We start from the raw sequence: 16,479 nt of genomic DNA, 5'->3' as shown, positions 1-16,479 counted from the left end.
TTTCAAAAACTTTTCTTCCTACTTGTCTTACTCGGCTTCCTACTTTGTACTCAGTTTTAATGTTGTCGTGATACCAGCCCACCTACCAGAGCCTCAATGCTTAACTGCTAACTGTGGCCAATAAAATTAAACAAAATGGCTTCAGTTAGTTTTTTTTTTTGCAGTCACTCCATAAGTGGACTTCAACGTTGGAGCAGTTAGATCTTTTCACACAGTTTGAGGGGGCAGAGCGGTGATCGTAGGTCTCAAGTGCATGGCGTGCTGTGAGGTTTGACACATTTCTACCCAAAATAGCTCTTTGTCTCGGGTTGTGAGACCAGGCGCTGTAGTTTTGGCCTTCCTCTCAGGAGGAGCAGAGGATCAGGAGAATCTCTAGAGGTTGGGTGTGATATCACAATCCTGTGTGTATTTGTATTGCGTTAGCTTTGACAGCTATCACATCCATCAACAGCTGCATGGACAACTAATCGTTTTATGGTTTTGTATTTTACCCCCCCCCCTCCCCCCCAGCCACTATCACACACACACCCTTCCCTTTTTGTCTTTACCCATCGCTAGCGTACAGGGCTCAGGAAGGATACCGTACACACCATTTCCTCTGAAGCACTTCATACCTCCCCTTTTAAAGAAAAAAATCTTTTGTGGGGAATTCTGCAGTCATGCACTGTGTGTAGCGATGTTCTGCAGTACCAGTGGAGTGTCTGAAGATGAGCATTGAAGGGTGTGTGGGTTCCCTCTCACTGTTGTTTGGTCTCAGGAATAATTGTCAGATCTGTCATCAGGACACTGCAGCTCTGACACTTGTACCTTGTACCTTTTTTTTTTTGGCTTTCAGTGTTGCAGATCCTGCAAGTTTGTTCTTGTAGAAGATGGATGCACAAAGTTGTTTGTTTTGTCATATGTTAATATTGTCTCTTGGTTTCACATATTTTGCATCACAGGCGGAGCAGCATTCTAATTGTGATACAGACACATGACTGACTTTGTGGTTTTTATTGTTTTAACAGGTATTAAATGAGGAGTGTGACCAGAACTGGTACAAGGCAGAGCTTAACGGGAAGGACGGCTTCATTCCCAAGAACTACATAGAGATGAAGGCTCATCCGTAAGTATTATGCATATTAGACTCTCTAAAGTCAAGTAGCAGGGGGAAGCAAACGTCTTTAATGTAGCATTAAAAGCATTTAGTTCAAATTCTGCTGCACTTTCCACATGTATTTCCACTGTTGATTTATTGAGACGCTGTCAGCTGGCACGCTCAAGGTAGTTCAAATATGGTTTTAGGAGTAATTCACGAGGCCTGAAGCGAGACGTGTTGAAGCGCTGGGTGTGTTGCTCATTAAAGACTGCAGACCTCATCGATCAGGTCACCCTGAATCACTGCTTGTGTGTGCTTATGCTAGTCGCAGTCGTAATGAACCAGTTTTTATTTCTTTATTCTGATGAAAAATTCAAAAGGGGATCGCAATGTGCCGAGAGCCTGTCAATTTTTACTGTCCACTTATCAAAGTCTTGACTGACTTGGTTCAATATGCCTAAAACACAACTGGCCTGTCCAGACCCATGGGACCCCACTGTACTTTGAGTGCTAAAGTAATCAAGCACCCAATGCATGTGTTTTGTGTGTGTGTGCATTTGGGTTGGTGGGTGGGTGGGTGTGAGAGGGTCTTAAAGCACTCCATAGAGAACACCAGTTTGAATCCTTAGAGGACATTACCTCTGGAGCAGTGTTCAGTGCCAGATTAGCCCTCACTCTTAATGCACTCAGTGCCTCTTAGGTTTAATTGAATATTGACCAGATTGCATCATTGCTAACAGTGTATCAGATCTGGCTAACCCTCCCACACACACACAAAGACACCAAAAAATAACTTAATCAGAATCAGAAACACTTTGTCATTTCATTTCATGCACTTGTGCACATGAAGTGAAACTAAACACCGTCCCCCCCCCCCCAGCCCACAGCAGTGCAACACAAAGACAAAAACACATCGGCAAACTACAAGAACACATATATCCAAACTAACCCATATATCTAAACTAAAAAAAAATCACCATCCAGAGAACGAACGCCAGCCAGGATGACTGTCAGAACTGCCGGTCTACGTGGGCTAGCAGTTAGCTTAGCCTGCCCCACTTCCACGTCCTGTCAGACCGCCCTCTTTGTTTCCTCTTCAGGTCTTGGTTAGATGTAAACCAAAAGATTGTAGCGATAGGTTTGGTTCTACACTGACCACAAAGCGGTGATGGCAAAGCATTTAAAAATCAGAGATTAGCTCAACTGTCAGATGTAAAGATGTGTCTTGTGGAGGACAGAATTTGCACAATGGCCTCTTCAGCTATTAGGCAATATGTCTGCCTTTATGTGATTAGTTTTTAATGCACAAATATCTGAATATATGGTTTGTGCCGATGTTGTAATTACCCCCAAAGGGAGCATTTTTATATTAATTATCGATATCAGTACTGTCTGCCACTAAAGAATGACTGGAAGTACAGTACATAGTAAGTATATAAATATAATGAACATCATCTTGGATGTTATGGCTTTGGTACAGCGGTTACAGTGTATGTCTACAGACTGCAAGGTTTACTTCAAATTCACATATATACGAGTAAAAACAAAACAAAATGGGGCATCCGGGTAGCATAGCGGTCTATTCCGTTGCCTACCAACACAGGGATCGCCAGTTTGAATCCCTGTGTTACCTCCAGCTTGGTCGGGCGTCCCTACTGACACAATTGGCTGTGTCTGCGGGTGGGAAGCCGGATGTGGGTATGTGTCCTGGTCGCTGCACTAGCGCCCCCTCTGGTCGGTCGGGGCGCTTGTTCAGGGGGGAGGGGGAACTGGGGGGAATAGCGTGAGCCTCCCACGCACTACGTCCCCCTGGCGAAACTCCTCACTGTCAGGTGAAAAGAAGCTGCTCGCGACTCCACATGTATCGGAGGAGGCATGTGGTAGTCTGTAGCCCTCCCCGGCTCGGCAGAGGGGGTGGAGCAGCGACCAGGACGGCTCGGAAGAGTGGGGTAATTGGACGGGTACAACTGGGGAGAAAAGGGGGGACAAAACCAAAAAGGTTAGTTCGTGTGCTGTCACGAGTCAGCAAAGCAAGCCAAAAATGGCTTGTTGTCAAGGAGGTTGGCAAGGTTCCTAAGTGGTTAGCACTGGTTTCTGTCCGAGCCCTTTTGCTGTCAGATGTAGAGAGTCTCCAGTGTGGTTAATACAAACTCTAGATTACCCATAGATGTGTAGAGCTGGTATGTGTTTGTACATCCTGCGACAGACTGGCACCCCATACAGGGCATGAACCGGCCTTGTGCCCAAAGTCTGCTATGACGGAGACCCCAAACTGGATTAAATGGGTGTAGGGAGTGAACAAATTATTGAAAAAATATTCATGGTAATTACCAGCAATGGTTTAAAAGTGTGTGACAAAACAGATTGCTTGGCAGGAAGTGCTCGTTTTACAAAGTCATTAAAATTTGATTTGGGCCTATAAATGGCTTTCTGGGTAGAGGACATGTGGCACTCCAGGAGGTCTAAGTGAAGCACGCATAGTTGGGGAAATTATGTAGGATTGGTTTGTATTTTGAAAACGATCGTTTACAGCTTATTGCCATTGTTGATTTTTGTTACTTGTGTTAATCCAGCTGCAGTTTGCTGTTAACATGCTGCTGTTGAGAGTCACAACTTTGTAGCACAGCTGCTCAACTCAAACCAGAGGCAGGGGACATCTATGTGCTGTGTCTCTATAGCAACACTAGTTCCCCCTCATATAGATATGACTGTGAAAGTCTTGCTATGTTCAAATTCAGCCAGACATATTTAGTAGAGACTGCGAGACCTGAGCAGTTCTAGGACACTCGTACTGATGATGACTGGGAAGTCTGCGTGAAGGTGGAGCCGAGCTGGGCGGCTGTCATACCTGTCTGTTACCCGAGGTGAATTTCATCCTTCAGCTCTGATACCGCTTCCTCACCTCGGTTAAAGGATTAGTTTTACAGCCTGTCATTCTTCCCAGTCACATCAGAGAGTGCAGGGATGTCTGAGACTCTGCCTCGTCTGCCTTTCTTTTTTTTTCTTTTTTCTTTTTTATGCATGCTGTCTCCTAGTTATCAACTGCACTTGTCATCCCAACACATCCATGTACGTTAATCCCGGCTCAGATGTCGGTCTTGTCACCCTCGCCTACTTTTGCGTCCAGGGGAAAAAAATCACTGTGAACGCCACAGAGAAGAAGCACCCAGAAAAGTAATGGACAGAGGAGGACGGTTATCACGAGGCTCTTGCATGGCTGGAGATTGCCTTTTGTCCTGGCCTGTATAGCTTGTGTGCCGTGGTAGTAGCGGCGACAATGGAGGACCACCAGGCAGCACCAGGCGCACAGAGACCAGCAGACACACACAAGTCTGCCATACAGTAGAGTACAGTATAGCAACGCTCCCAGTCTGACCATTTTTTTGTCGAGTCAACAAAGGATCTTTTCCCTGGGGGTGAAAAACGGCATTTGGGCCAGGATTGTCTATTTTTATGGCTAATGGTAGTTGTGTCACACTGACTGGGCGGCTCAGTACGAGCATATTGTGGGCACGTCAAGGGTTATGAAAGCATCAGTGCTCCCCTTCATTATAGCGGGTGTTTGTGCGGGCATGTAAGCCTTCGCGTGTGACTGAGAGCTATTCAGCACCGCCAGTCTGTCTCCCTGTGGGCCGGTTGTTTCCGTGGCTCCATTAATTGCTTGCCATCACTTTTATCAAACAGGGAACTTGTACCTGGGCACAGCGGGTTTACTGTGACGCCAGACCCAGATGCAAAGAGGATTACGCCTTGGTCTTTTTATTATTGATTTTCACTTGCATGCAATGGAACCAAGATGTCATCTCTGGCTCTCTCTGGCTGGATTTTAAATTATTTACGGGAGTAAAGAGTCCCTCTCTCTGTCTGTCTGTCTGTCTCTCTCTCTCTCTCGCTCTCTGTCTTTCTCTCACTCTTCCCATCTCTATCACTATCTACTCCCTAGCTTTTAGAAGCATGGTTTGCTCCAGAATAGAAGACCGGTGACACTTTAGATTCAGAGCAGTGAATGACAATTCTATTTTAACAGATAATTCTCCTATATTTCTGTCTGTGCTTCTAAATTATTAGATTTGGGAACCGAAGCTTCTCTTCAGACAAACATGTTGAGGTACAGTTGAATTTCGAAGCCCCTCGCATCTGCAGCTGCTGCAACAAGCCTGGGACTAGGGCTGTCACCATCATGACATTTTAGTTGACGATTAATTGTCATACAACTAATCACAATTAACGATTTAATTGTCTTTTTGTGTGGCTCCCCCCGCCCCCTTTTTCTCCCCAGTTGTACTTGGCCAGTTACCCTATTTTCTGAGCCGTCCCAGTCGCTTCTCCACCCCCGCTGACAATCCAGGGTGAACTGGAGACTACCACATGCCTCCTCCGATACATGTGGAGTCGCCAGCCGCTTCTTTTCACCTGACAGTGAGGAGTTTCGCCAGGGGGACGTAGTGCATGGGAGGATCATGCTATTCCCCCCCAGTCCCCTCCCCCCCAAACAGGTGCCCCGACTGACCAGAGGAGGCGCTAGTGCAGCGACCAGGACACATACCCACATCTGGCTTCTCACCCGCAGACACGGCCAATTGTGTCTGTAGGGATGCCCGACCAAGCTGGAGGTAACATGGGGATTCGAACCGGCGATCCCCGTGTTGGTAGGCAATGGAATAGACTGCTACGCCACCTGCACGCCCTTAATTGTCTTTTTCTGATCATTTTATGCCACTATTATAGTATAAGCCTAATCATAGTTTAATAACACACATATACCTTATGAAGAAGAAGAGGCATTTATTGGCATTGAACTGAACATGAATAAATAAAAATTAAATTTGTTTGCCTTTTAGACTTTGTAAACAAAAATTGCACATGGCAGATATGACATAAATCACAACTTAAATATAGAAAGGCTATTATTGGGGGGGGGGGTTTTTGCCCCGCCCTGGCCCATGTACAGAAGGGCGCCAGGGGTCGGCGGCGATGTCGGCTAACCATCCGACCCGTCTTGAAACACGGACCAAGGAGTCTAACGCACACGCGAGTCGGAGGGCTCGACAAAACCCCGTGGTGCAATGAAAGTGGGGGCCGGCGCGCACCGGCTGAGGTGGGATCCGTGTATCAGCGGTGTGGTTCTCCGGTGTATATCTTGTTTCTAAACACTTCGACCGTAGAGTCCAGTCAGTGGCGAGGTAATGTACTGTTAAGCTCATGTATGGGGTCATATTTGAGCTTGACCACATGTGTGTCGTGGCTGAGTAAAAGTCCGTTTCTTTTAAATCCTTGATAATGTCGTCCTGCACTCGGTTGTGTGAATTGGGGATTGCAGTTTTGGAGATGTTTTTCCTGGTAATTCGTGCTACTTGTCAAACTTTTGCAGCATTTCACTGGTTTTTCAACCGTAGCGAATGGCTGCATTTTTTTGTGCTATATATTGCGTTACACTGTCTGTTAATGTGCACCATCTGGTACTGTCACGTTCATATTTAAACACTCGTCCGAAAGCTTCAGGAACAGCCAGTTGCCGGGATGGAGCCGCAGCGGTGGCTGTCTTTCCAAGTTCGACAAATTGGGTGCGGTGGTGGATCCGTAGATGGGTTTTTAAATTTGTGGTATTAGCGCTTTTGACCGCCACCTTTTTGCTGCAAATCCAACAAGTCGCCTGTTCCAAGTTATGTGCCCACAGTGGTGCTGTGGCGTTTGACTTTGCAGCTACGTCCATGATGTTCAGGTCAACAGATGCTCGTCGAAATGCAGTCGTCAAATATTATAGAATAAGCGTCTCAAGAGAAACAGTTTGTTGACGCTAATTCGCCACTCGTGTGCCAGGGGCGCAACTAGATGATGTCATTAAAAGAGCGCCAGTCAAACAACAAACGGTGGAATTACTGATGGAAATATGACATTTCTGTCAGTTTCACCCAGCTGGTTTTATACAAATGAATGGAAACTATTCTAACGATTATGCAAAAATGATCGTGGTCAGGTCAAATAATCGCGATCAAGCGATTATGTAATAATCTTGACAGCTCTACCTGGGACCACACCATATCTAGAGCCAACAAACACATACACACATGTCATCATCATCATCATCATCAGTTCCATAACCTATGGAGGTTGTAGTCGCACAGATGATGCCTCAACAAGTCTCTTCCACCGTTCATGGTGAATGAGTTTGGTTCAGTCATCATTGTGTTTCAGTAGGGGGAGTACCTGGTGGTCTCTATATAATTGAGTCATCATTGTGTGTCAGTAAGGGGAGTACCTGTTGGTCCCTATCTCCTCTCCATGTATGGATGGCCGTATGTTCACAGAGGAACTCATCCGCCCTTTGACAGGTTTTGTTTTTAGTCCTGCTGGGTGTCCACACACCCTCCTCACAACAGCCCAAGGGTTGAATTGGGGGTGCCGGTTTAGTCACCAACGACCCGACGGTTGCAGTTTAATGTCGTACCCAGGACCAGTACACACATGTACACCTCGACAATGGATAATTAACACAAGTAGAACACTGGTAAAGACTGGCAGTAGCTGGTAAATTTGTACATTCAGTAGGTAAAACCAAGGTCCGATGGTCCAACTGTAGTATGGGAAAAAATATATATTTTTACCAGCCAATGTACTGAGGCGGCGGCAGTAGTTTGAAATGTAATGGCCCCTGTGAAAATCAGTTAAGTTTCCTGCCAAAAGATGGGAACACATGATAAGGTACAGCCTGTGCAGGTATACATAAGTATGGTTTATGTTCTGCCCCTGTGGTGTTGACTGGTTTGACCGGGGAGATGTGATCTGAATCTGAATTGTAATCTCAGATTAAACAAAATGGGCACATCTTTACTGTGTGTGTGTGTGTGTGTGTGTGTGTGTGTGTGTGTGTGTGTGTGTGCGAGAGAGAAGAGGTTTATCTGACTCACATTTCTTAATCAGCCCATTTGACCTTCAGATCTTTGACCCGTCCACATGTTGATTTGATGATTTATATAATATCTTTATTGAACAGAACAGTTTTTACACATCCAGTCAGACTAATGCATGTTTTGAGATCTAAGGGTTTCTTTTAGGTTGGGTAGCCAAGGGTTGTGACTGCACCGGCTCACTTGTCTCTCTGCTTTGCTTGTGCGTCTTTTGCCATCTCTACCAGGTGGTTCTTTGGGAAAATTCCCCGGGCCAAGGCAGAAGAGATGCTGAACAAACAGAGGCACGACGGAGCCTTCCTCATTCGAGAGAGCGAGAGTGCACCGGGGGACTTCTCCCTCTCCGTCAAGTATGTAGAAGGGTTTCAGCGTTAAATTGTCACAAGCACATGTCGTGTAGTTCTTTTGCAAAAGCAGCCTAACATCATTGCGTCAATGCATGGATGCCTTTTTATCTGGAAGTTTGGTAACTGCGCACTGATGACTAACCTATAGTTTGATATGACATTTTCTACATTTTGGTTAGTTCTCCATGCATCATTGACCGTCACTTCCTTTTACTTTGCAAGTCTCAGTGCTGCTCTCTGGTGACCAGGTTTACCCGTCATCAGCATATTTGCTATCAGAACCGCCCCCTCCAGTCCTGAGGTTGCCTTCCCGTAATTCAACTGTTTCCCTCTCGTGCAATGTCTAGCTGACACATACAGCTTTATTTCCTCTCATCTGTTTGTCTCTGCGTTCTTGCCTTCCAAAAAGATCCTGCAGGTTACTGTCGTTGCTGGCTAGATTTTGCTGTTGATAGTTGTCTGAAATTATTTCGCTTGGCTGACCAGTTATGGATCAGTCTGTTACAGGAACAGCTAATTCATTTGGTTAAACATTTGTGTGTCACAGTTGTGGCTCATTTATTTGATAAGGGTGGGTAATTTTTGAGTGTTTTACCGCCCTGTTAAACATCTGCCCCGAATTGATGCTTTCACAGCATCGACCTCTTGCTCAGATTAATCGTCTATTCAACTACCAGTTGCACCATCTCTTAGTATTGCTACCTTTTGCGTATTTGTGTCTGAATTGTCTCAGCGGTCCTGTTCTTTCCATCTCTGGTCAGGTTCGGAAACGACGTCCAGCACTTCAAGGTTCTTCGTGATGGAGCTGGAAAGTACTTCCTATGGGTGGTCAAGTTTAACTCTCTCAATGAGCTGGTGGACTACCACCGCTCCACCTCTGTATCCCGCAATCAGCAAATCTTCCTACGTGACATCGAGCAGGTCACTCAGGTAAAGGACATTTCTGTAATAAATACAGTGTCAGATGTATAAGCCCGGTCTCCTGAAGGCAAAAACTACACTAAGATGGTTTCGGGTCAGGTCAGGCGGTAGTGTCTAGTGTATCTCCTTAGCTGTCAGAGATGCTAGCAAGTTAGTAAGGAGGAAGTGAGAACTACACCCTCAATCATTTGTTGGCCAGCTTTTTTCCCCAATTTTGTTGTCCTCAGTTTTTTACTATTCAAGACACTATTTGGTGTCTGTTGACAACATTCCCATAGGTGCGTTATCATAAAAACATTCTCAATTTGGTCCACTGATTACTTGGCATGTGGAGATTTATTACTGGAAATGGTAGGCTCTATAAAAAAAAGGATAAAAGTGTGAATGTCTTGTGTGTATTTGTGTCTAAAACGTCTCAGCTGGCTTGTCACATGATTCGCATGACTCCTTGTGGTTCACGGGTACCTTTCATCACTTCCTGCCCTCATCTGCGTCAGTGGACTGATGAGTGAACCCAGCGAGCAGCAACATACGTGAACTATGAAAAACTAGAGATAAATATTTGAAACAGGTTGCACTACATGCCACCATTTTTTAGCATACTAAGATCTTTTTTTTTTTGCCATCATAAACCTGTAAAGTATGGTCTCATTACAGTTGTGTTGAATTTTTTTCCTCTCCCCTCTCCTTGGAAAGTGGTCTCATGTCTCTCCCCCTCACATTAAGCCTGCTGTCAGATTATGCGGCAATCTTTGTGGCAAATCTTTAGATAGTCGGTCTTTCAGTGTAGGTCAATTGACAGTGAGGCTAATCCAGAAATAATTGTCATGTCCGCATCCTCCACCTTCGGGCATTCATCTGCTGAGTCATTCAACTTGCTTTACAGTCGCTGTTTGTCGGTGTCGATTGAGACGTGGGTCTTAACGTCTCCATTTTCCAGACTTTTCTCTCATGCTTTTTTTCTGTTTCATCCCCTCTTCCTGCCCCCACAGCATCCCACCTATGTGCAGGCGCTCTTTGACTTTGACCCCCAGGAGGATGGAGAGCTGGGCTTCAGACGCGGCGACTTCATTCAAGTCCTGGACAACTCTGACCCCAACTGGTGGAAAGGAGGCTGCCACGGCCAGACGGGCATGTTCCCCCGCAATTACGTCACACTAGTCAACCGGAACATGTAAACAGTCAGGCCGTTCAAACCACACCAACAACAACCATCATCATCATCAACAACAACAACAACTTCATCGCCACCATCATCCCTGCCCTACCCACTCACCTTCCCCCCCACCTACCCCTCTCCCCTGCCGTCCCCAGATAACAGGAGCAGACAGGAAGAACATAAACAGCTATAAGAAGAGAAATGGTAGAGGAGCAGTGTTGTTGAAGGAGCCACCCGGTGGGTGGCAGATGTGCAAAAAGCAACTTTTTACTTGTCCTGAGAAATATTCACCTTCCTAGTGAGCGCCTTGGTCAGGATTGAACTGTCGTTGAGGGAAATGTTTAAATGCAGAGAAACTTAAGCGTAGTGCACCAACCTCGAAGATAGCCGAACGATTCCACCGCTAGAACTCCCATGGCTGCTTCTGTCCTCTTTACTTCTTAACATTCTGCCTTTTTTTTTTTTTCTTGTTCCGCATGTTATTTTAATCACCTAAATGAAATACCTACCGATAAATCCTAACTCTGTTTTAAAGAAAGAAAAAAAAAATTAAGGAAGTAAAAATTTAAGAAAAAACAGAAATGGTTTTAAAAAAAAAAAGAGAGAGAGAGAACCTCAAAAAATGCCATCTACAGCAAGTTTCATTGTTTAAGATCATTGGCAAGTAAGCATTGTACATCAGCCCTCGGCTGTATAAATAAATCAACTATAGAGAGAATCCATTTTTTAAGAATATATATTATATATTTGTATGTGTTTGTCTGTTTTACCTCTCATCACAAATTGTATTTTTCTTTTTCATTTGTAAATTATGTTTAATTTTTGGTTAGTCTAGATGAGACCTAGTAGCTCTAGAATGTGCTGAATTCTCAGTATGATCCCCCACCCCACCCCACCCCCACCCCCCCGGATTTATCTGAGGGCCCTCAGATGATATAGCACGATATTTAAGGTGTCATAAATTCCACGATGAAAAGTTTTCTCTTGTCTTTAACGCGAGGAGAAGTCGATCCAACCCTGTGCGGGAGCGAGTGTCGACCAGTGAGTAGAGCCATGTACGCTGCAGGAGCTGCTGTGTTGACGGGGTCCTGTAAAGGCCAAGCCACCTTTTTTCCAAGCCAATGTATTTATTGCAGCCATTTTTACTCTAGGGCAGTGAATGTAGCTGACGTGAGTCCATAGACGTTGACTTGAGGGAAGCGAGGTCGGAGAACTGAACCACAAAATCGCAAGGGATTTCCAAGATATGCTGAATTAGTAACGGTGTCAATATTCATTTATTAAGAGATTTATGGGAAAATGTAAAATTAATGTGCATAGACAAAAAAAAAAAAGAGATACACACAAACAGACATGACCACACTCCTTGTTATACCTGCACGTAGCAGAGAGGGTGGGTTTGGATAATTACTATGTTATAATCACCGGGGGCAGTTCTGCCACTGGCACAGATTAACATTTCAGAAAATTTAAGATTGTCTTTTATGCTAAAAGTTGAGAGATCAGATTAAATCATGTATTAAAAAAAATTGATTTTTTTTTTTTGTTTTTCGTCCAGCGTGGTGTTTGGTCAAGCACTTTTTATGTTACGCATTTTCATTTCCGGTCTGGTCCTGTGTGGCTGCATGTGTGCGCACGCGTGTGTGTTTGTTTACCGTGTTTGTGTTTTGTTTTCTTGTTCTCTCTGGACAGTGCCTTTCTCTCTGGTGTCTCAGTGTCTCCGACCTGCTGCTTTGAGCCCCCTCCCTTCATGGGGCCTGTCAGTCCTGCAGTAAGAAACAAGTCTGTATATAATCCAACCTGTCCCATCACCCTCCATCACCGCCCTTTCCTCGCCTTGCCCTTACCAACATGAAACTCTTATTTAAGTGTCTCTCGCCTTCTCTTACCTAATGATACTGTTTTTGTTTTGGGTTTTTTTTGTTTTTTTTTTTGCTCTTTTTTATTTGCATTTTTTTTATTTGTTTTTTTGTTTTATTTTATTTTTTGTTTTTTTTTTGTTTTCAATTAATAAAATGCAATTATTAAAAAATGAGGAATAGCTGTGTGGTCTTTTTGTCATTGTACCGCCGTCTCTTTGGAGTGGGAGTCGTTCTTTCCAAGCTGAAGTGGACTCCCGTGTCGGGTCCAGTTTTCATCAGGCCAAAGAGTTTCTTTCTTTTTTGTTTTGCAGACCGATTCAAAGCCACTTGACACGTTCAAGCCACCATCGGTTTTAACATTTCGGTATCGAATCGTGGATTTTTGCAAACATGACTCGTGTGTCGTAGATGAGCAGTCGCTGTGTAGGCCACACTCGAGGGTCTCGTACAATGAAACGGTACCGTGTCATCACACGCGGCACAGGACTTGGAAATATCCAGGGAGTTTTCACAGTAATGGCAGATGCATTTTTCCCCTCATGGACAGAATATAACTACTAAGGACGGGAGTACCTGACAGTGTGCGAGTGTTGGGGTGGGGGGTGGGATGTCAGACTGTCTTTGGGTAACCGCGTTAGACTTCACAAAATGATGGACCACCTCCAAAGCCACTCGGCTCAGGTTCAAGCCACATGCAAGCTGCACTTGATGCAGAGGAGTGGTGACCAGACCGCAGACGGGTTTCAGCAGCGGTCTGATGCCGCCGCCGCTGCTGCTTCCCGGTGACGTCTCGCACACAGGCTCCAACATCCTAAGTGCTTTTTGCAGTTCTGAGATGTCAGGGAGCTTTTAGGGTTTATATGTGAGGGCCACTCGGGTAGAGACGAGAGGGTTATTACTGCGTTTGAACCTGTGACCTGTTTTGTGACTGTCCCAAAGAATCTTTATGATGGCCAAAAGTGTCCATGGTTCAGTCCACCCACCCACACACACACACACACAAACATCATGGATAAGTAACAGGGTCGACTCAGGAAAGTTTAAGAAATACAATCCCTTATAGCTGCACGCCTTGTGCACCGAATACATTCTTTGCTTAGAAATGCATGCTAAAAAGGGACCCACGAAGCCGTGTGAGATTTATCGGTTGTTGCATAATTCCCAGTGCAATGTGAAAACTGAAAAGGAAACGGAGGGCCTTGGCCTCTATTATCCATCATGGGACCTCGGCTGAGGAAAAATGACAAGCTATTTGTAAAGAAGCACTTGCAAATTGCTGAAAACACAACGGCGGGAACATCGGCGGTGTTTTACTGTGAAGATGACCTCGACCGATATCCGCCGATAGTCACTCTCCGCCATATAGTCCACAGTGCAGGCCGAGGTCATGGAAATAATATAAACGACAGGCGAGAGGTTTGACTATCGTATCGCCGTGACTTATCTTGGCCAAATGAGATCATGCTCACACAGTAGGCAAATGATGTACTGTCATAGTATTCAAATAGGAAGAAAGGCCACAACTGAACATGTTAGACTACACCACATGCAAATACCCTGTGCAGTGCAAACATTTTGCTCCTTTGCTGTCCTCTGATTTATCACACAGCAAGGTCTCTGGTCTCATTAAAACCTAGCGAATAGCGCAAAGAAATGCCCCCATGGAACAAAAATGGGCCATGTGAGATTTGCATTTGCTTAACACAAATGTTCAATCAGTTCAGTAACGAAAAATGAAAATAAAAAGCTGGAAAGTAGCATGCAGCCATAATTGTGAGGTGCAGTGGGCATCTGTTTACCCAGAAGGGTTCTCAGTTATTCTGGCAGTGAGCGACCACCTGACATGGTTGGTCTGGTGTAACAAACACAGTGTGGGTGACCGGTCATGTAAGGTCTCTCAAAGGTCACAGCTGTCTGGGTTTTCCATTTTGAAATGGATTCCACTGATTGTGCCCCAAAACACTGATTAACCCTCCACAACCACAACAGTGTGCACATTTTGTTTGTTTGGTTGTACGGAAAGCAACACAAGTTGTTGTTTTTTTTTGTTTGGCCTTTTTATGATGTGTTACCGCCACCTACTGGTGAGTATATGTCATTTTTTCCCCCTTAACGTTTTGTCGTCTAAGGAATGAGATAACATATTATGTTCAAGTCAGATATTTATTCTGACTTTAATTTCGGAATTCAAATAAGGTTTTCACATGTGGGCCAGAGCTAGAATCGCTCATAATTCGCCCATTTTAAGACCATTTACTGATCTAATCTATGGCCTTGGCCTATGACGTCTAGGCTTTCTGAAAATGGAAGAAGCTCCTTCAAGAACTGGAAAACCGCAGGAAACGCTCTGTGAACCATGTCACTAATGGACAAATCGCTCGCCCAGCTTACTAACGTAGAAAGGGAGACCAAATTGCGGCCATAATGGAGTCATACATTGGCTCATAATTTGTGACTTATCACCATCATCCCCATCATCATCATCATCATCAACAACAACAACAACAACAACAACAAGGACAAGACTTACGTTTGGAAGAATGCTCGCTCAAACCTCGTATCTGTCCATCACCAAATAGTTTGGATTTAACCCGGGTTAACTGGGGTAAATTAAACTTGTCGCCACTGGGGGGCGCTGTTTAACGTATCTGTGGACTTCAGCGGTGAGTGTCGGTTTTAAAGCTGCGGTCAACATTAAATTCAGACGAGCGACACAAGTTTGGGAGAAACCGTCAATATGTGTTATCTCATGTTTGCCTCGGCGTCGTCATCGTATCCAAGTAAACATGACTTTGTGTCGCCATTATCATTAGGGTTCGCTGTGTGAGCGGGTGTAGGTTGGTTGGGGTGTTTCATATGCTGTGGAACTTCCGGAGGACGGTATATGATATTTGAATACGGCCACGCACATTTTCCACATATCGAGAGTTGACGAGGACGAATGTGCTGATGTTTAGACGAGGGAGCGGCAAAACAAATGATTTGTCGTTGTCGGCAGGATTCGAACCTGCGCGGGGAGACCCCAATGGATTTCTAGTCCATCGCCTTAACCACTCGGCCACGACAACTATTCGTATATACATGACGTTCCAAAGTTTGTTCACACAAACAAACAAACAAAGCGTTTCATTTGATTGTAATAATGGTCACACATTCTTCACACCTGTTGGCCAGCCGCCTGTAACTGCGACGCGCTGAATAGCCAATCAGAGGAGCCTGTGGGCGTGTCACTACGTCTCGAGGAAAAAAATGAAGCCTCTGAAGTCATCGTATCGAATTCCGCTCTTAACCTTGGTCACTCACGACTAAATCGACGATGTTGGAGTTATTGTTTCAATAATAATATTGTGGCGAATTCGGGGGACAACGTAACCACGGGTAGTGCCGCGGCCGGGAAGCGAACCTGTATCGCCCGCACCGCAGGAGGCATCGCTAACCGCTAGACTAAAGAGTCAGACCCGCGGACCGGCGGCCAGCGTGTCTTCTTATTCATGCACGTTACACTACCCCCCTCATTCGGGAAGCGCGTCCCCGCGCTTAAGCAGATCAGCTCCTTCACGCCTCAGGGCGCATGCGCCTCCGATGGCCTACGGTCGCTCCATCCCACTTCTGACACCAATGTAGCGAATTCGGGGGACAACGCAACCACAGGAACTGCCGCGGCCGGGACGCGAACCCGTATTGCAGGAGACATCGCTAACCGCTCGACCAAAGGGTCAGACCCGCGAGCCAGCGGCCAGCGTGTCTTCTTATCCGTGCACGTTACAATATTTTTAGATGTGTGACTTTGTTTAAAATTATTTTATTTGTTCAGATTATTCCATTTTAATAATGGAAGTGACTCAATCATGGATGTCACATGGTCAAGTAAAGCAAGACATTAAAGGAACAGTTCACTTATAAAATTGACTTTATGGCATTGTTTACTCTCTCTCCCCATGTCAGCTGAACACCAATTGAAGTTTTCTTTTGTTTTTTTTTAAATCCATATAATATTCTTATATTAGGCTATTGGGGTGCAACATTGAATCGGCGAAGACAAAAGGGTTCTAACTCTGTGAATACTGTATGGATTTAAAAACTTAAATTGGAGTTTGACTGACATGGGGAGAGAAAGTAAAACAATAGGAGATTGTACTGCCTCTTTCATTGGTCCAAATGACAGTGAACAAGAAACAATGGGAAGAGTAAAATTGTGCCTTTA

General features: G+C 45.0%; 1 protein-coding gene and 1 non-coding gene across 2 annotated transcripts in view; one reads left to right on the top strand and one right to left on the bottom strand.

The window, feature by feature from the left end:
* The window catches only part of grb2b (growth factor receptor-bound protein 2b), a 68,792-nt gene extending 56,351 nt beyond the window's left edge, over positions 1-12,441 (top strand). Inside the window, exons 3-6 of the mRNA XM_056288007.1 lie at positions 1,008-1,105; positions 8,214-8,336; positions 9,095-9,263; positions 10,247-12,441. Coding sequence (XP_056143982.1) covers positions 1,008-1,105; positions 8,214-8,336; positions 9,095-9,263; positions 10,247-10,432 — 576 coding nt within the window. The 3' untranslated portion in view covers positions 10,433-12,441. The remainder of the gene's footprint in view (positions 1-1,007; positions 1,106-8,213; positions 8,337-9,094; positions 9,264-10,246) is intronic.
* A 2,820-nt stretch (positions 12,442-15,261) lies between these two features.
* trnas-aga (transfer RNA serine (anticodon AGA)) lies at positions 15,262-15,343 on the bottom strand. The gene has a single exon. It is a non-coding gene; the product is annotated as a tRNA-Ser (tRNA).
* Positions 15,344-16,479: the final 1,136 nt, after the last annotated feature.

Source organism: Lampris incognitus, chromosome 10, assembly GCF_029633865.1.
Source record: "Lampris incognitus isolate fLamInc1 chromosome 10, fLamInc1.hap2, whole genome shotgun sequence".
Classification (NCBI taxonomy): domain Eukaryota; kingdom Metazoa; phylum Chordata; class Actinopteri; order Lampriformes; family Lampridae; genus Lampris; species Lampris incognitus.
The sequence above is the reverse complement of the archived record's forward strand: the minus strand, read 5'-3'. Positions and strand labels throughout refer to the sequence as shown.